Source organism: Pezoporus flaviventris, unplaced genomic scaffold (assembly GCF_033815535.1).
Source record: "Pezoporus flaviventris isolate CSIRO_AGI_PZ_B2104156 unplaced genomic scaffold, CSIRO_AGI_Pfla_v1 ptg000021l, whole genome shotgun sequence".
In the NCBI taxonomy this organism is placed as follows: Eukaryota; Metazoa; Chordata; class Aves; order Psittaciformes; family Psittacidae; genus Pezoporus; species Pezoporus flaviventris.
This window is the reverse complement of record NW_026892569.1, coordinates 10,617,656-10,637,472: the sequence shown is the minus strand read 5'-3', so window position 1 is coordinate 10,637,472 and position 19,817 is coordinate 10,617,656. Positions and strand designations below refer to the sequence as shown.

Here is a 19,817-nt window from a genome sequence, read left to right as displayed (position 1 = left end):
TGCAGCGCCTCGCCCAGGTGAGCGTTCCCGTTTCCGGGTGACACACAGCACCCTGGCACCCTGCACAGGAGCTGAGCCCTTTGCCTAATGATGTATGGCACATCCGCCTGGTGACAGAGCAAAGGTCTGAGGGCAAACCAGCCCGTCCCTTAGCGAGCCACGGCGGTGTGCTGCGTACTGCTCACCAGGGACTTGTTTTAATGTAGCTGTAAGCGGCTTTGGTCCTTTTCTCTCTCCAATTAGCTCTAAAAATCCTTTTATCCTTGGTTGCTTTCCTGAGCTCACTAAAGCCACAACTCACTGCCTGGGATCAACGCAAGGCAATGCTCAAGTGACTGCTGGATGGTAAAATGAACTTGCTGCCAGGGTCCTATATGAGACAAGGAGGCACAAAAGCACAATGTAATCAGTTCTAAGTAACGTTAAGTTTGATGGCTTTGTAATGGAAAATAACTGTGGTGCTTGAAGGTAGTTGACATAGTTTCAGGTCCTTAGGACCTTAGTACGAAAAGTGTATGAAAAGCAGAATAGAAAAACCGGACCTGGGGATGGGGAGTATGTGGGACTAGCAGATGTCCAGGATGGGCACAGTTAAACTAACTGATAAGTAGGAGGACGGGATGATTGCTATGTTTGTGGTGTTAATGAACCCGTTAAGGTGGTGTAAACATCTACTGGGGAGTATCCGGGACTAGCAGATGTCCAGGATGGGAGCAGTTAAACTGATTAAGTAGAAGGACAGGATGATTGCCATGTCTGTAATGTTAATTAAGCTGGTGCTTCAAAGACTGCCAGAAGTTATGAAGATTGTTGGGAGAAGTAAACGACCCTTAAAGACCACCATTTTTTTTGTATGCATGTGGGAGACTTTCTGGAAGATTACATAATTCATGTGTAGCCTCATATATAAGGATGGCCTGTATAGCAATACAGCGACACACTTAGGAGCTATCCCCCGTGTCTCCTGGCGCCGCAATAGGGAATAAATGCTTGTGAACTTGAAAACTTTGTTGGCGAGTTTGTTCATGGAGTTTTCTCCAAGTCACCTTGTACCTCAGGGTGGCTGTCATCACATGGGTTAAGGTGCCGGAGAGTTCATACGGACCCATTTTACCTGCCTGTGCATTGATCTTGGAATGGGCAATAGCCAAATTAACCAACCCTTTAACTGTATCTAATGGTTGTACTTTATTTTTTCCCTGACAAATGCCGTTGCTGTCACCTCACTCCAGATCAAAGCTGCAAATAAAGAGATCCCATAGCACAGGTTTGTGCCCTTGTGTCCCCATCCTCTATGTCATAGCATCCCAGACTGGTTTGTGTTGACGGCACCTTAAAGCTCCTTCAGCCCCAAACCCTGCCACGGGCAGGGACCCCTTCCACTGGAGTGTGGAAGCCCCTGTGTCCAACCTGGCCTTGAACACTGCCAGGGATGGGGCAGCTACAGCTTCTCTGGGCACCCTGTGCCAGCGCCTCAGCACCCTCACAGGGAAGAGCTTCTGCCTAAGAGCTCATCTCAGTCTCCCCTCTTTCAACGGGTAGATAGAAAGTCTATCGGCCCCTTCAGGCACTGGAGCTACTCAAAGGTCTCCAGGCGCCCCAGCCACCTCTAAACCCAAGGGGTGTGAACGTTCCTCCCGGGGGCAGCCGCAGGGCAGGCACTCCGAGAGGCTGGCCCCTCCTGCCCGCCCCCGGCGCTGTGCGGGCAGCCCCGCAGGAGCCCCGGCTCCGCTGCGGGATGAGCTGGACCCGGCCCCACTGAGCCCCCGGTGCCAGCACCGGGTGCGGCCTCAGCCATACAAGATGGCGGCGCCAAACCGGCGACCACCTGACCCTCCACCTCCTCCGCTGCCCGCCGGGCGGCGCGCTGACGTTACGGGCGGCGGGCGGGCCCCGTGATCGGAAGTTGTCGGGGGGAGGCGGAAGTGAAAGCGGGGAGGCGGCGGCGGGGCCCATTAAAGCGGACGGAGGGGAGCGGGCAGCGGGTCTGCGCGGGCGCCGCGGCACACGCACCGGGTGAGGCCTGCGCGGCGCCGAGGTCCTGCGCGACAGCGGGCGGTCTGGGGTGCGGGATGTTGGCGGCTCGAGCGCCGAGCGCCACTCGGGCCCCTCCCTGCGGCCTTGGGGGGGGTGGGGGTGCGGTGCGGAGCGGGCGGCGGCCGCCGGGACCCTCCGCGAGGTGGTGTGGGGAGAAGGCGGCGTGGCGCTGGCTCTGTGCGCCGGCTGCGTGCGCCTGGGGCCTGCGCGCCGGGCCGCGGCGGCGCTTCGATGTGTCTCTGTCGGCAGCCGAGCCGAGCTTGGCCCGGCGCGGAGCTCCCCCCGGCACAATGCAGCGGGCCGCGGGGGTCTCCTGGGGAAGGTTCCTCCGCGCAGCCCCTTGGGGCCCGCGGCCCTTCCCGAGGTGAGGGTTTCTTGAGGCTTGTGTGGAAGCCTCGTCTTTGGTTTCGAGCGGCCCCAGCGGTGCTTGCAGTGGGGACAGCGCGTTGGCTGCGACGTGCGGGGCCGCTGCGGCCTCCTCTGGTGGGTGAAGGTGCTTCGGGCCAGGCGGTGCCCGCAGGTGGCCCGAGCGGCGGGGTGGGGGATGAGGTGCTGTTGGGGGGGGTGGGTGTCGTTAAGATGAGCCGGCGGCGCTGGGAGCGATGAATGTGACAAAACAGGCGCTGGGGAGCCTGGCAGTTATTGCGAAAGTCGCTCTCAGTGTGTGTAAAGCCTGAGTCAGTTCTGAGAAGTGTTGGAGTGGATGTTGGAAGTGCTTTGGGTTGTGAGTGTATAATGAGGGAAATTAAATGATAGCTGTGTTATTAGTCTGCAGGTATATATAGACTAATAAATATGGAAATACATAATTGTTGCATTGAGGACAACTGCAATGTTTTCTCTGTAAATAGAGGGGTTATTTTAGTAGTAAAACAGCTCTAAAAAGCCTGCCTTAATCTACAGGGAGGTAACTTCAGCCTCCAAATGAGTTTGTCTTACCTGGCACCCCCAAAACCCTTTCACTCGGAGCTGGAATTCTGTGTATTATCTCCCTGAAAACCAAGCTCACCAGCTGATATGAAGAGCTGTTGTGATACGGCCATAAGAGGGGTTTATGTGTAAACTGAGAACACATGGCAGAAGGAAGGCCTCCAATTGCAGGCAAGCTGTTCTTTGTTTGATAGGTGCCAGCATGGAAGCCTTAGAGCTTCGAACACTTACCAGTGGCCAGTGCCTTGCACAGTGTGTGTCCCGCTGGGGAAGTGGGGAGCTCCCCTTAGGAGGGTGGTCCATGGTTATGGACCTGTGTTGGGCTGGCTGGGCCTGAAGGCTGCGGTGGTACCAGCCCTGTGTGCTCCCGGTGGAGCCGGGCTGCTGGAATCCCTGTTCCCTGCTCTCAGTAGCTGTGGTTGAGGTTAAAGTGGGTGGAGTCATTTGAATATTCCTTGTTAAATAAGCGAGGCCTCCTTGGTGCACTTGGGAAGAACGAGTGTATTTGTGTCTTCCCCCCCTTCCCCTTGTGACTCCCAACAGCTGACCCAACACATGACTTGACCTCCATGGACTAATGAGTAGACCCACCATGCCTGGCCTGAGCCCTCACAATCCAAAGCAGCTCTAATGCTGCTCCTTCCACTGCTGCCTTCCCCCCCCCCTTTTTTTTTTTTTGGTGCTGTTATGTTACTACTCCACTCCTGGTGTTGAAAAGCCATAAGGTGGGGTTAATCTGACCCCTCAGAAAGGGAAACTTTTGAATCCAATAGTGGCTTCTTGCTCTCAACATACAGGGAGAAGTATAACTGGTAGGATGCAAGGCGGCAGCAGCAGCAATTAAATTTTCTTCTTCCTTGTGATGTCACACAATGGTCCATGGCCTCAAGTACCTTACTAATTACAGAATGGCTTGTGTTGAAGGGACCTTAAAGCTTCTCCAGCTCCAACCCCTGCCACAGGCAGGGGCCCCTTCCACTAGAGCAACTTGCTCCAAGCCCTGTGTCCAACCTGGCCTTGAACACTGCCAGGGATGGGGCAGCCACAGCTTCTCTGGGCACCCTGTGCCAGCGCCTCAGCACCCTCACAGAGAAGAGCTTCTGCCTAAGAGCTCATCTCAGCCTCCCCTCTGGCAGGTTAAACCCATTCCCCTTGGCCTGTCCCTACAGACCCTTCTCCAAAGCCCCTCTCCAGGTTTCCTGGAGCCCCTTTAGGCACTGGAGCTGCTCTAAGGTCTCCCCTTAAGGAGCCTTCTCCAGGTTGACCCAGCCCAGCTCTCAGCCTGGCTCCAGAGCAGAGCTGCTCCAGGCAAGAGGTGCTCCAGCTTCAATTTCTGCAGCGCCCTCTTAAAGGCCCAGTTGTAAGGCTCTCCTGTTGGAAGGTCATGTGAGTTACCTGTTGGAGCAAATCTCTGGCAAAGCTTGTCCTTGAGGAACCATGACAATTACAATCAAACCATCTGTGCTACACTATAAATAACTTTGTCTCCAACATGTATGGGATTTTGGGCTGACTTCTCTCTGAAAATGAGACTACTTTATGCGGAATCTAACATTTGGCTGTAAACAAAATGGCTTGTGCTTGATTAGGGTGTGTTTTAAATGCTGCAGTGTGAGGTGGTGTCTGGCGAGCCTGGGGTTGGGAGCATGGGATGTGGAATAGGGTGCTTGGACGTTTGTGTTCTCTAGAAGTGGTGGATGTGTGGGCACATAGATACGTACTGGTGGCTGTCCCTGCTGCTCTAATATAGCAATTTCTTCAGTATCAGAAATAAACTGAGCATTTGGTGAGTATGGACCCTTCGGCTTGCATGCTGCTAGTGCTCCCTAATGGCTGCTGGGCTTCCCTCAGCTGTGACCTGAGCTGCTCTAAAGTCTTTGTTACTAGAGCCTGAGGGACGAAGGTACCCCTGCAGAACTGTAGTGATTTAAAGCTTGCTGCCTTGATGGAAGGGAGTCTGGGTAACGCCGTCCCTAAGTGCTCAGCCTGTGCACTACCACCTTGTAGCTGTTGTCTGACAGCAGCCCCGCACCCTCCAGATGCTGGAGTGCTCCATCCTTGCACAGTGCTGCTTTGATAATTGCAGGCTAATTGCCCAATGAGTTGGAGCTCAGTTGCTTTCCCCTTCAGCTTCCCAAAATGATCCCTCGGAGCTGGTGTGTAACAGCCTGCCCTCGGCCGTGCCTCACGTGTGCAGTGGGTTGTGGGGGCAGAAGGGTCACTTTCTGCGGTGTCAATCCGGAGGTGATGGCGTGGGTGCTTAGTGCAGTGGGCAGTGCTCACACACCAGTTCCGCAGCTCAGGGCTCTACTGAAGAGCGTTTCCTTTTAAGTGCCCCTTGTCAGGAGCTCCCGGCCGAGCCCAAGGTCAGGGCTGCACACGGGAGCAGCACCGGAGGGATCCCTGGCTCCTGCCGCGCTCCCCGCTCCCGTGCTGGGCTCGCAGCGCCGAGCCCGGCTGCGCTGCGGCGGCCTCCACCGCGCTGGGAGATGCGCCCGGGTGGGTGATGTCATTGTTGCTGCTCCGAGCCTGCTCCTCCTCCGTGCCGGCAGCGAGCCTCGGCCGCGGTGTCAGCCCCGCCGCTGCCTCCCGGTCAGTGACAGGGAAGCGAGCTCCTCAAGGCCGCTGAGCGGGTTGATTTACTACTGCTCCCCAACAGCCTTGGCGCCTGCTCCCGAGGCTGTTTCAGAGGGCAGTGAGGCTTCCCTCCCACCTCAGATGCAGCACACGCCTCCTGAAGTGGGGGCTTGTGGCACAGGTTGGGATTTTGTGTGGTTGAAAGGCACTTGAGTGATTTGCTTTTGCCTCTCTACTTAAATTTCAGCACAAGGTGACTAACTCTACCTAACTATCTAACTGTACTTGCATGAGCTTAAAGCAGAAATTCTTAAATCCAGCAGGTCTTTATATTGTCAGTTAAGAAAACAGCATTTCTCTGGAGTCTGTCCTCTATGGCTGCACACTGGCCGTTTGGCAGACAGGCTGGGCTGGTGGAGTGGTGGAGCAAAGCAGAGGCAGGCAGCCTTCAAGGCTCTCTGGAGCTGCTGGGGCTGCCAGTTTATCTGAGCCCTTGATGTCTCTCCAGCTGGGAAGCAGCATCCTCTTGAGAGTAACCTGCTTGGTGCTTGCCTCCCTAGAGTGGGCTGGGTCACTTGGCTCTGTAACCTGCTCTTCCTCTCAGCTCCCAGACATGGATCATGGTATCTGAAGTCCATACCAGTACAGTACCTGAAGCATGAGCAGCAAGCTGGTTGTAACCGAGGCATGTCCAGGCCTTATTCCTTTCCCCCTCAACAAGAAGATGCAGTTTACCACTCTCTGAAGCTCACTTAGTCCTGTCCTTGTGGAGCTTCATCGGAACAGCTGAGCTGGTAAAGTACTGATGCAGGATCTGTGCAAGAGGTATGAGGGCATGAAGCATGAGTCTGAAACTGAGTATCCTCAGTAGGAATTCCTTGCTAGACACTGACTCAGCTGTCATGGCAAGCTACCTGTTACATTCCCATCCTGGGACTGAAATACTCGTCCTTCCTGCTCTGCAGACTCCATTAGCATAGTAAGAGGCATTGAGTGTGTGGGATCAGGAGTTGTGCTCCCAGAGCAGGGATTAGTTCTTAGATTGCAGCCTGTCCCTAGAGGAAGCCTCCATTCTAAAGACTCATTCCTGAGAACAGGACCTCCTGGAAGGGATGTAAGGCGTTTTTGCCATCAGTGTTAGTCTTTTACTACTTCTCCATGTCTGCTTGTCTGGTGATAGATTGCCCATCAGTATTTGTTCTGTCCCTTCTATCAAGCTCCTGGTGTTGAGGGAGATAAAATGCTCTCTCATTTGGATCTTGGGTGTGAGGTACAGGGTCTGGCAGGGCTCCTGGGGGCTATTGCTTGACTTGAAAGCATGAACCTTGGTCAAAGTCTCCCTTCAGTCCCTTGTTTCCTGCCCAGCCTCTGAGAAGGCAGCAGCCAGGAGCAGATAAACAAGGCTTGCTTACCAGTGACAAGGTGTAAGAGCTGTGCTTTGCTTACACCTGCAGGGGTTATCTAATGACTCCTATCTGTGCTTCTGAAACTGAAAGCATGACAGGAATGTGTGAAACCTTGGGAAGCTGTAGACAAAACTAGAAATTAATCTCAAAGTACTTGAAAAACACAGTCAGATCTCGTAAAGATCTGACAACTTTCCTGTTTCTTTGGGGCTTGGCTAACTTGTGAAGTTTGGAATTGGTCAGCCTTGAATTCTGGGCACGAAGATTGAAACCCATCTGCTCCTGGCACTGTGCTTGGTTTGTAGGCAGGAATGGGCAATGGTGTTCAGTGGGGTGGCCTGACCTGAGGGCTGGGCTAGTGGTGGTCACATTAGGCTACTCAACTGCTGGGTGGCTCTGCGGGTTGGTGCCTGGGTGCCAGGAGGCTGGTACATGACTGTGTAACCCAGGCTGTATGGGCACTCAGCATGTCCTGTTAGTGTAAGGTTTGTCTTGCTTGAGTTGAGGAGATGCACCTTTATTCTCTACATATCCATCATCATGACACAAAATGCCAACCCAATTCCTGTTCCTTATGGCATATAGTCATTTGGGCAGATAAGGCTGCAGTACAGGTGCTGTGAATGTGAGGAGTGGTCTCTGGGGTTGTAGTGATTGGGGAAGAAATGCCCCCACTCATTTTACTCTCCTATAGCAATCATTAGTTAAGGACATAGGGATGTGTGTTTAGTCTCACCACTTAAATGTTCTTGTTTGGGCTGATTTAGAACCTCTGGCTGTTGCTTTTCCAGCTCTTCACCTATTTCTCAGGCCTTATTGACAGGAGGAAGGCCCATATTGACTTGAGAGAAGACATCTGGTCCTCTTGTTGCAGCCTTCCTTATCTTGAGTCCTTGTAGCCTTGTCCATGACTGTCTTTATACACAATGAAATAGTTGTTCAATTCAGTATCAGTTCCCCCCCTTTGGAAGTAATTTGCTATTTCCCTGATTACTTCCACAAGTGTTTTGCTGTTCCCCTCTTTGCACATCCTATACAGACGCTAACTATTAAAATCAGTGTTATTAATTGGGTATCAGAGGCATGGCAACATGGAAGCTATCCTGGTAGAGCTGAAGTGCTTTGCGTAGGCAAGGCCCTTAGTCAAGACACATGGCTTGTTGCCTGGAGTCTCCCAGCAGCCAGCAATGTGCTCAGCTCTCCTCCCACATCCTGAGATTGTCTCCCCCAGGGCAGAATAGGGGAAGTTGAGCTTGCTCTGATCAAGGGGGAGGGGTGTTAAAGTAAGCATGCCTGTGCTTGTAGCAGCTTCATCCTTGGGGAAAATCAGCTGGGAACCACCTGAGATCCTGCAGGGATTTACAGAGGAACCGCTTCCTCCTGGGAGGCAAGGGCACAGCAGGACTGAGTCTTGAATGACAGCATGAGCCTCCAAAAGGAGGGTAGCTGCAGATCTCCAGATACTTGCTATCAGCCTGTTAGGGCTCTGTGTGTGTCTGCCCATTCCTGGGAGGAGGGTACCCTGTGGTATCGGGGGCTTCAGCTGCTGGAGGGTTTGGTGGACTAAAGCTCCATGACTGGGAACATCCAGCTTTCTGTGAGGCTTCTGGGTTTGGCTTTCCCACAGAGATGCCTTCCTATAACCTGATGGCTTCTCCTTCAGCAGCCCTGGCTTTGTCTGGGAATCCTGCTCTTATGTGTGTCATCAGCTCCGAGGACCTTCCTGCACCCAGATCTAGTCTCCAAGTACCTGCTGTGGAGATGACGGTGATTGTCCTCAAGATGGTGAGGAGCAAAGTGATCCATCCGGGATGGTGATCTAGCATCACAAGGGACACTTACTGCACTCCCCTCCCTTTGGCTCAGGGTGTTTGTCACCTGAAGAGCGTACATATGCTGCTGCAGTCTTGGGCTGAGCAGCAGTCAGGGCAAAGCAGCGTTCTTGTAGCTAGCAAGAAATGATCTCCAGACCTTTCCCACTGCTCTAAGCATACTGGTGGTCTGACTAACCATGCAGAGGTACATCTGCCTTGGTACTGAAAGCAGATGCATTTCTGTGCTTGTTTTGCTCCCACTTTCAAACCATGTCAGATCAGCATGATATCACCTCAAGAGGAGGTGGCTGCTGTGATATCTGAACCGGCAGAGATCAGGTTCTGAGCTTTACACCTTCCTGGATGTCGGGTGGGGACTGGCCCTGCATAGTTCAACATTCTCTAGGGTAGAGTCGCAATTCAGCCAGCTCTGACCTGGAGGAATGCTGGGAGGTGCAACAGGGCTGTGCATCAGTGAGGCTGTGACTGAAGAGCTTGCTTTGGGAACCTGGGCTGTAAGCCTGCCTAATCCTTTGTGTCGGTGCCTCAGGAATGCAGCGCTCCAAATCGCAGCCCTGGGAGCCCTGAGAGAGCTGAGCTGGGAGCTCAGGCAGGGAGACCCCTGCTCACATGCATGTCCTGTGATTCCACTGCAGCCGTGGCTCCTGCCAGCACCATTGCCTGTGCCTTCCCTGTGTCACCTGGGCCCTTTGGCACACTAGCTATTGTTGTATATTCTTCCAGGGAGCTCTTTGAGCCCTTGTCCACAGCAGGGATGCATCCTAGAGCCTCCGGCTGGTGATTGATGGTGTGTTTGAGGTAAGCTAAAACCTCGTTGCCATCAAAAGGAGCATCTCCCCCAGCAGTGGCTCTGCAGCTTCCTTGATCACACCGAGAGCCTTTTGTGCTCACAACTGTTCCAAAGCTTTTGCTTTCCAGCTGGGTTTCCTTCATGCTGCCTCATCATTCTCCTTTTAGCACTGCACTGTCTCAAGAGCACGTTACCCAGGAGCAGAGAGTGTGTGTGTGTGTGTGTGTGGTGGGCCTGGTGTCATCTCCACCCGGTAGCGAGCTCACTAACCACGTCAGCTGGCTGCTGGCACTGTGTCACACCAGCTTGGGTCTGGTGCTCATGCTGAAGCAGCCACTGAACTGAACTGGCAGCATGTGGTTGAGCTGCTGGCTGATTCCTGAGCTTCATTTGGTCCTAGAGCAGCCCCTCTGGCACTGGAGGCTTCAACTCCACCCTCGCAAGGAGGTGGAAACTTACTGCAGACAGCTGTAGTCTAAAAAGCCGATTCCTTTGGGATACTGAAACATGCTTTAAGCTTCTATTTTGATCTGAGCCGTGTCAGTTGCGAGTGAGCATCTAAAGCTCTAGGCTGTTCTCCAAGAAGGTAAAGCTTTTGGCTTAAAGCTCTGGGGTGGGAGGCACTGGATGTACCTACACCTGACAACTTGCAGTAGCAGGTTTTACACAGGGTATCGCAAATCAGCTCATAGCTGAGGTGGTTCCTGCCTCATGGGGAAGGCACCGAGTGATGCTGAAGCTGCAGGCAGCAGCAGGAGCTCACTGATCCTCCTGAGGAGGGAAGGATGAGCCCTGCTCGGGCTCTTGGCTGGGCACCAGCAGGAGGGAATGTGTTGGTTAGAACAGCAGCATGAGTGCGTGGGGAGGAAGGACGTGGAAAGCACTTTGAGATGGCACTGCTAGAGCAGCAGCTCCAGCACACCCTTCTGCGGAGCTGTCACAGAGGGTCTTGCCAGCTGCTTCTGGTGTGGGCTTTGCTTTGACTCTGCTCTGTGGTGCTTCAGTGGGGCCTGGAAGCGCCTCTCATCATCCTCTGGCTGCAGGGAGTGGAGGAGCCCGTTTCCCTAAAACACAGACCACTGACAGCAGTTCTTGTGAGTTGTCAGCTCAAATGGCAGGATGCTCCTGATCTGCTTCTTAGGCCCAAAGCCAGCACATGTCCCCAGTGAGTGTGAGGCTTCCCTAGCTGGGGTCCTCCAGCCAGCTGGGAAAGCTGAGCTGTTGCTGGAGCCGCTGTGGGAGCGGAGGAAGGCATTGTCCTGCTGGTGCAGCCCTGTCAGTGCAGGGCAGCGTGCTGCTGAAACTGTGTGTGTGTCTGGAGCAGTCGGTGAGAGGATGCTATGTGCTTGTTCAGCTTGTAGAGCTCTCCGGTTTGGTAAGGAGTCAAAAATAATCAAAGGCAGGTTTATTTCTAGCTTCTCCTTTAAAGGCAGCCTGGCCCCTCTGAAGCCATGTTCATGTGAAAGTACCAGCCCTGCTGATGGTCCTCTGGCTGCTGCTCCCCTCTTTCCCACCTGAAAGGACAGGGCTCTGCTCTGTGGGCTCTCGCATCATGCAGGAGGATGCAAGTAGGGGATGTCCAGCTCCACCTTGAGCTCCTGCTGCAGTTGGAGGCTGAGGCTTCAACACAGGGTGCTGGGCACTTGGGCAGTGCAAATGGGAATCTGTGATCCTAGTCAGCTCATGGTGATCACAGCCTCTGCCCTTCCTTGGGATGAGGTGTTTTCAGGGGAGCTGGGTTGGAGCAAATGCATGTGTCCACTCAAAGCCTCAGCTCAACTTGGCTTGCTGAATCATGGCAGGGTACTGTGTGACCGTGGGGCAAGTGAGATGTGCCCATCAGGTCATCCTATATTAGGGTAAGTGTCCAGTGGCCTCTCACTTGAGTACCCACAGGTCTGAGCACCCACCCCCCTGAGGTGCCAAACGTGCGGGGGAACTTGCTGCTTTGGGGAAGGAACTGGTTTAATTGGACTGAGCTGGGCCTGAATCATTCTTCCAGCTTCAGTTTCCTTGAAGAAATGCAGAACCATTGGAAGGGGGAGGATAAAAATAGCGCTTTGGTGTAGCACAGAGCCTGAGTGTTTTGCAGCCTCCCCCATGCCAGAGAACAGTGAGCAGATGTGGTGCTTCTGTGGGAAACACAGAGAGCTGCGTTTTGGGACAGAAAGTTCTCCCCGTGTTCAAGCATGGCTCTTTGCTCAGGCTGTCACCAGTGGGGTACTGCTCTGTCCTCGTCGGCTTTCTCATGACTGGGGGTTGTTGCTAAGGGGTCCTGTAATGTAGTGAAGTGAATGCTCTGTTTATCCACAGCACCCAGAGCAGACCTGCAGTGCTCCGCATCCAAATGTGCCTTCTCGTGCAACACCTCCTTACCCTTGTGCTGCCTGCTGGGCCAGGGGAGCAGAGCGGGGTGTCCTGTGTGCCACAGGGAGTTCAGCTCTGCTTGGGGCTTGCTTACCTACTGCTCTGTGCCCTGTCAGCCTTCTCTGAATACCCTGCAAAGCACACAAGGTGAGAGGTGCAGCCTTGCTTCGGTGCTCAGCTGGTTTCTAGCAGAGGATGTAGGTGGCATCTGGTAGATGTAGGAGCAGAGAGGTCCTGGTCAAGTGTCCCCAGTTCCTCAAGCCCCTGCATAAACACGCTTTGGTCCTTGGTTAAGATTGTGACTTGAGCTATTCAATTGCAAAGCTGCAAGAGCAAGGACTGCTCCAGCAGGTTCCAGGCTGCTGCCTGGGGGAGCTGTTGGCCTCCATGGAGGTGAGATTCCCCCCAAGGCTGGCTACTGTCACACTAAAATTGCCCATCAGCAACTTCCCAGGGTGTTCCTGTGTTAAAGGCTAGCTCATCTCAGAGACCTGGTGGGCCATCAGTGCACCCTCCTGTTCTTCTTTGCTTGTACCAATGTAAATATGTTTGCATTGTGACCTGACAAACGTTCACATCCCTGAGGAATCCTTACCCATCCATTTCTGCTTTGAGTTAAAGCAGCTGACCTAATACAGCAAGTGAAAGGGTAGTTGCACTGTACTTTGAAACAACAAGGGAGAAGCTAATGAGATTTGGCATAGGCTTTATTTTCTCTTCTTCTGGGGAGCTGTAGCAATATGGAGCTTCATGGGACAGTTTGGCTCTTCCTTTTGGATCAGTAATCCAGTAACACTTTGGGGCTCAGGTATTAGGGGTTTCCCCTTGCTGCTCCAGGGTGGGCATGAGCATGCTGTCCCAGGTTTAGTCTTATGAGGGTCAGCCTAGTGTTAATGGCTTGCTGGCTTAGAGGGATGGGCAGTAAACATTGAGTGGAAGAGCTCCTCTTGTGTGTCAGAGGCAGCTGTGTCATTCCCTTGGCACCAGCTAAGCCAGGAGGAGGAATGATGCTGACTGGTGTCCTCGTTGATGGGAAGGTTCTGCTGGCTCCGGAGCAGGGTGGGCTGTGTCTGAGCTCCAGGAGATTTCACACAGTGTAAACCAGAACCGATGTCTTGGATCCCATCTTAACAAACAGGTTTTTCTCCATGGTATCTATGCAGGAGGAAGCGTTTGCTCTGGGGCTGGCTGTGGCCCTGAGTGAGCACACTGCCATCTGAAGGGCTTGTGGGCTGCTGCAGGATGCTGCTCTGGAGGAGTCATCCCGAGTGTAAACCAAGACAGGCTGCATGTAGAATGCAGAATAGTCCTGGGTGCACTGACTCAGCACTATCAGTTTTCATCTCGATTCAAGCTGAGCTTCTCTTAGCATGGGGAGCCCTGCACAGCTCAGCTTAGCTCAGTAGTGTTTCTTACAGGTGTGACTGGAGAAACTGCTTGTGTGCACTAACTGTTCCTCCAGGCATTCAAACCTGCTCTGCGAGCTAAAGCTGTGCGCTCCTTGGGCTCTAAAGCGGCATTGATCAAGACTAATAGAGCAGTGGTGAGGATCCCTGGGCCGTGTCCACTGCTGGCCCCTGCAGGACTGGAGTTCCTCCGGGCCCAAAACAAATGCCGAGCTGAGGCAGCTCCTCCTGTGCCATGGCTCATATCCGTTGCATCACCGGGGTGGAAGCTCAGTGTCTCACCTGAGCAGTGTTGCTGAGCTGTCAATAGCCCTTCATGCCCATGGGGTGGGTCAGCAATGACAAGAGGCAGTGTCAGCTCTGACTCTGCTTCCTCCCTTTTCAGGTGCCTGCTCACCTGAGTGGCTTCCCAGGTAATGAGACTTGACACAGCAGTTCCTCCCTTCACAGAGGGACTTGAGGCTGTATTGAACTTTGGTGCTAAGCATGCAGTGTGAGTTAGTGTTGTAACTTAGGGCTCTGCAAATCCCTCCCTGAGCAGGAGAACTGATGCCAGCGTGTCCAAAGCTGCTTGGAATACCAGGAACCAGTGAGCTGCAGCAGCCAGTGGCAAGTGATACTGTAAACACATGGAGAAAATAGAAACAGCATGTGCTGAGCTCTGGAACAGTTACCTCAGGGTGAGTTGTTTTCCTCTGTCCTGAGGAGAACAGGGAACTCTCACGCTGGACCTGAACCTGAATCACAATTCAGTGCACACAGATGTGTTTAGGCTGTTTCAAAGCTCTGTTCTCTTGCTGCTTGCTCCATCTGAGCTGATTGTGCTGCAGAAGTCTCTGGCTTGGCTGTCACAAGTGTCACTTGTGCTGCGTGCCTTGAAAACACAGGAGGTGCAGTCTGCTTGAAGGAGCTTACAGGGTCTGTTCTCTCCATAGCCATAGAGGAGACGAGCTGTGGAGTAGGGGGGGTCTTGGCGAGAGCAGAAGCAGATTAAATGGGGATTATCAGGGCAGTGACCACTTTGAGCTGGCTCTAGCTTGGCCAGGTCCAGGCCTGGTCCAGGGGGATCAGTGAACCTTGGGAAGGAGGTGTTCCTGCCTGTTCTGTGCAGACTCTCTGGTGTCTGTTAACACCTACTAAAGGACAGTGTGAGCAGCACCTCATGGTCTAACAGCAATAGATGGACTTGTGAGGTTTGTCTCTGTGTCCTGACCTGCCCTCCACCGGAGCTGAGGTGGCAGCAGCTCACTTCTTATGCTCTCAGCAAAGCCTCAGCACCTGGTAGCACTTGTAGTTCAGGTGGGTCTGTGTGGTTGTGTGACCACTTCAACCAGTGTGTCCTTGGGCCTCAATGCTTTCACAAAGCACAGCTGCCACTGAAAGCTGCTGCTTCTCAGCTGAACCTGGAAGGTGGAGGAAGCCCCTGGTTTTCCTCTTTTTCTACTAGGAAACTACTGAACAACACAAAAAAGCTTTGAGTGTGGCATTAGCTACATCTCTGCTTACTTCTCACTTAGTAGCCTGTAAGAACTGGCCTGTGTTGGGAGCTGGTGTGTGTTATTTACTGCTCTACCTCCAGCAAAGCTAAGGGAGGTGGCTTAGGCTGGTAAACCCCCACAACAGCCTGGAAATGGGGTCCAAGCTACGCTTGGTGCTGCAAAGGACGAGTGCTTGGCTCACCTCCCTGTTGGTATTCAGTTGCTGCTACTGGCTGGACATGGCCTTGCCTATGAAATGGACAAACACATGGTTAGTGCCCAAGTGTAGCCTTGAATTGATGAGTGTGGCTTCAGGAGCTGCTGGTTCCTGGCTGGGAATTGGATTTCTCAGTCTGTGAACCTGGTGCTGTCTGCCTGGAGGAGTGATGTGCTGATGGTGTCTGATGGGACCTTTCTGCTTCCTTTCCAGTGTAAAAGATGACTTCTAGGAAGAAAGTGTTACTGAAAGTCATCATCCTTGGGGACTCCGGGTAAGTGGAGGAGCCTTTAGCCTGCCAGTCTGCATCCAGCTCTTGACGGGAGAGCTGGGATGTGCTGTTAGAGACCGGCAGTGCCTGTGGGAGAGATTGCACAGTCCCAAGTAGCTGTGTTATCTTACAGCTTTAAGACCTCGGCACTGCCCTCTGTCCTGATTGTGTCCCTGCAGTTTAACAGCTTGAAGTCCTGCCACAATATTAAAGGCAGGGGCAAACCTCTCCAGCAGCAGAAGTGGATAGCAGATAGAATAGCCTTGCTGCAGGGAGCATGTGGGGGGTTGGAAGGAGCATTTCCCTTAAAGGAGAAGCAAACCAAAACTGTTATCAGCAATCTCCAAACCCTGCCTCTGTCACACACAGTTTATACAGAGCCATCTGCTCAGCTCCTGTGTGACCTGGCCCCTTGGAGCGAGCAGCTTTGTTGTGTGCTTTGAGCAGGGAGGCTGCTCCCTGTTGTAGGTTACTGGCTGTGCTGGCTGCAACCTGACTCCATGACGTGAGGCTTATTTATACCCCTGAGCCCGGCAGGCTGCTGATCAGAGGGTGTTTCTCAGCCAGAGAGGGGAGCTGGGCCTGGACACTGGCCCTGTGGGGGATCTGCACCTCTGGCTGCCTGGCAGGTGTGTATTGAGCTGCTCCCAGCTGAGATCCTGTTCCTCCACCTCCTCCTTCTGCAGAGGGTGCAGGTTTCTGGTGGGTTTCTCTGGGGTGCTTCATCTTCTTCCAAAACTGCCCCCATGATCATGATGTGATGTGACCCTTGGTAAGGAGCACATGTTATGATGGGCAACAAGGTTTCTCAAGGTGCTAATCCTTTGTGTCTTTAGGGAGCTAATGCTCTTACTCGGCACGTAGCCTCAGTATCTATTGCTGTAAAAGCCCCTTCTTAGAGAGGTGGGTGTGTTTCCCCTGCCTGAAGGGCCAGGAGGCTGTGGTGGAAGGCAGGGGACACAGGGCTGTTCCATTTGGGGTGGTTAATTCAGGCACTATTGAAGGAGCAGCCTGCATTGTCTCTTTTGTCTTTCTGTACAGGGTGGGAAAGACCTCACTCATGAACCAGTATGTGAACAAGAAATTCAGTAACCAGTACAAGGCCACGATAGGTGCAGATTTCCTCACAAAAGAGGTGATGGTGGATGACAGGCTAGTGACAATGCAGGTAAGGAGAGACCCTGCTCCCTGCTGCAGGGGTGCCTGGCTGCATAGACTACTATGCTACCCCAGTGCAGCCCCAAGCAATGCAGTGGTCAGTGTACAGGGTGTGGATCTTGTTTGCACTGAACTCTTCCGGGCATCCCTACAGATCTGTGCATGGGCTGAACAAGGGAAAGCAAAGATCAGCTTGGCCTCAGCTGAGAGCAGCTTTGCCAGGCCTAGTTTAAAAGAGCAGCATTTGATACTGTCCATAAACTAGATCTTGTTAGAGAAATTCACTTCCCTGGTGGAAGGGGCTGGGAAAGGACTGCTTAGATCAGCTACTCATGGTGCTCTGAGTCCTATGGATATAGTGGTCAACCTGCAAGTCTGCTTATGTCTCTAGTATCTAAGCTTTCACCTCTCTGGTGAGACTGACTGCAAGGCAGCAGAAGTCCTGTCGCAGCCACCAGAGGAGTGTTTGAGCTGTGCTGGTGCCCAAGTGCCCCCCAGCACTGCAGGCAGGTCCCCTGCTAGCCCTGATACCTGTGTCCTGCTTGGCCCAAGCTAGGTTATTCACCTTGCTGAGGCTGGGCACAAAAAGGGTGTTAAACACCTATCTTTAGAATGGTGCTTCTGGTTCTTGGTCCTTAGTGCCTCCAGGAGCTTGTCTCTGGCTAGCGGGGGGCTGTAGGTGCCTGGTGGGGAGGTTTGCAGTGACTGCTCTAACTGTGCACTGACTGTGTCAGAGCGGAGCTGGTTTATCTGCCCTGTCTTTCACTCCAGATCTGGGATACAGCAGGCCAAGAGCGATTTCAGTCTCTGGGAGTTGCCTTCTACAGGGGAGCAGACTGCTGCGTGCTGGTGTTCGATGTCACGGCCCCCAACACCTTCAAAACCCTCGACAGCTGGAGGGACGAGTTCCTCATCCAGGCCAGCCCGAGGGATCCCGAGAACTTTCCTTTTGTTGTGCTGGGAAACAAGATTGACCTAGAAAACAGACAAGTGAGTGCTGGGGCTGAGGGGCCTCCTCTGAGGAAGGTGCTGAAGCGGGAGACCTGGCAGGAGCTCTGGGGGTTAGCTGAGGAATGGGAGGTCCCTGAGTGTGGTTCAGCTGCTGTGTAGCACCAGGGAAGTTCCTGCTGCCTGGAGAGGTCAATCCATGTGTGCAGCACGCTCCTGCCTGCTGCTGGAAGGATTGCAGCAGCTTCCTGGGTAGCAGCAAGGGCCAGGAGCTCATTCCCTTCTCCTCCAGAAGGGTTGAGAAACCCCTATGGGAGCAAGTCCCTGCTCTGGGCATACAGGAGCAGTCTGTGCCCTGTGGCCTTCCTCAGGTGTCGTGCTCCTTTATCATGGGGCTCAATGTGTCTGGTGGTGGGCAGCAGTTTCCTGTGCTCTGTATCAAGGCTGTAGTTCTGATGAGGCCAGAACTGCTGCCTCAGCTCAGGTTGGGTATGAAGGGGCTCTGGCCTTGCCCTGGGAATAAACACCCTTTCCTGCAGAGCTGAAGGTGATGATGCTGCTCTCTGTCCACCCAGGTCACCACAAAACGGGCACAAGCCTGGTGCTACAGTAAAAACAACATCCCCTACTTTGAAACCAGTGCCAAGGAGGCCATCAATGTGGAACAGGCTTTCCAGACGATTGCACGAAACGCACTTAAACAGGTACTGAGGGGGCCGGTGGGTGCCCTGTGCTGGTCCTGCCCACTGAGCTCTGCTGCTTACCAGCGGCTTTCCCAGCTCCATGCATGCCAGGAGCTGCCTGCAGAGCCGTGACACCGACTCCTCTCTTCTCTCCCATTAGGAAACCGAAGTGGAGCTTTACAACGAATTCCCCGAACCCATCAAACTAGACAAGAACGACCGAGTGAAGGCTTCTGCAGAGAGCTGCAGCTGCTGAGGGGAGAGGCAGGGGTTGAGCACAGTCCTTCACAAACGAATATCACACTTAGGCCTTCAAACACACAGCCCCTCTCCTGTGTTTAAAACGAAATTAAAGGTATCTCCATCTCCAGCTGCCAAACCCCCCCCCCATCTCCCATGAGCATCTTTGAGCCCTGCACCCCAGAGCTCACTCCCCACACATCCCATCACACTTCATGGTAACAGACCTTTCTCTTAGTTTAAAATGGAAACTCTTATGTATGTTTGGAACTGAATTGAATTCCAGGTGTCCAAGGGAGAGAAACTGTTTACAGGTAATCTGTGTAACAAGTTCATACATTTTTAAGTGTCTGGTGTTTTCCCCTGTGAAGGCTGCAGCTGGAAAGGCTGGTTACCTGTAGTTCATCGCAAGCTCAGCACTCAGTCCAACTAGGTTGAGTTTTGTATGTATCTCTGTTAATGCTTGTTACTTTTAACTAATCAGATCTTTTTACAGTATCCATGTATTATGTAATGCTTCTTTAGGAGAAATCTTATAGTACATGTTAATATATGCAACCAATTAAAAATGTATAAATTAGTGTAAAATTCCTGAATTTACATGGTCAAGTACTGAAACACAGATTGGGTAGGAAGTGAGGAGGGCACTTGGGAACTGCAGCGTGGTGGTAACACATGGTCCAGAGAGGCAGTGTTCTGTACAGCTGAGCTAGGGGAAGCCTCCTTGGCCTGAGGCTGGGAGGGCTTCATCTCCTGGAAAATCTGTCTGGCTTCCTTGTATCCAAATGGTCAGATTTGCAGAACAGCGTTGATGTGCACACTGGATTATTGGATTTCAAATTAAATACAGCTATGAAACGACCTCATTTGTTCACTCCCCGACTGCTTAACTCCTAACATCCTGGAGCGAGTGTGGGAAGGGGCTGGAGCTGAGGTGTCGCGGGGGCTCTGGGTGCTGTGGGTGAAGCACTCTCCCACCGGTGCTGTGGTAGCTGTTTCTTGATGAATGACCTGGACACTGAATCTTCCCTTTCTTCTTACTGACTGCTAATCTGGATTTTTGGTATGGAAAAACTTGGCAATCTAGTCCCTTTCCTCTTCCTTTCTTCCTGGTATTTGTTCTTGCGTTTGTAGCTTGCTTAAATGGAGCCCTTCTACCTGTTTTCCAGAGGTCTACATTCTAGTACGTAGGCTGAGCTCTTATGTAAAGAGACAAACATGATGCCAATAAACTTAACAAGAACAAACCTTCTTGGTTACTCCTGTTTCTGACTCTCTTTTTTTCCTCCACTAACATGCCTCTTTCCTCTGTCTCGCCACCATTTCAGCATCCCAGTGCCTGCTAATGGAAGGATGTTTGTGCTTCCTCCTTGCTATAAAGTCTGTGGCTTCCAGATGCAGTTCTTGCTCCCCTCCTCTTGGACGGTTGAGGAGCAGGCTGGGCCCTTCCTGGCTCAGCAGTTAAGGAAGAAGC

At 52.9% G+C, this 19,817-nt stretch overlaps 1 protein-coding gene across 1 annotated transcript; it reads left to right on the top strand.

The window, feature by feature from the left end:
• Positions 1-1,866: 1,866 nt before the first annotated feature.
• RAB7A (RAB7A, member RAS oncogene family) lies at positions 1,867-19,602 on the top strand. Its single transcript, XM_061456035.1, has 6 exons — positions 1,867-2,016; positions 15,257-15,317; positions 16,356-16,482; positions 17,244-17,462; positions 17,996-18,124; positions 18,264-19,602. The coding sequence occupies exons 2-6, from the start codon at positions 15,265-15,267 to the stop codon at positions 18,357-18,359; spliced, it is 624 nt and encodes a 207-aa protein (XP_061312019.1). The 5' UTR covers positions 1,867-2,016; positions 15,257-15,264; the 3' UTR covers positions 18,360-19,602.
• The last annotated feature ends 215 nt before the right edge of the window (positions 19,603-19,817 follow it).

Excerpts from the sequence above, each read along its gene's own strand:
- RAB7A (XM_061456035.1), top strand. The coding sequence starts at position 15,265 with ATGACTTCTAGGAAGAAAGTGTTACTGAAAGTCATCATCCTTGGGGAC. Across the intron at positions 15,318-16,355 it reads ATCATCCTTGGGGACTCCGG|GGTGGGAAAGACCTCACTCA; the intron begins GTAAGTGGAGGA and ends CTTTCTGTACAG. Across the intron at positions 17,463-17,995 it reads TTGACCTAGAAAACAGACAA|GTCACCACAAAACGGGCACA; the intron begins GTGAGTGCTGGG and ends CTGTCCACCCAG.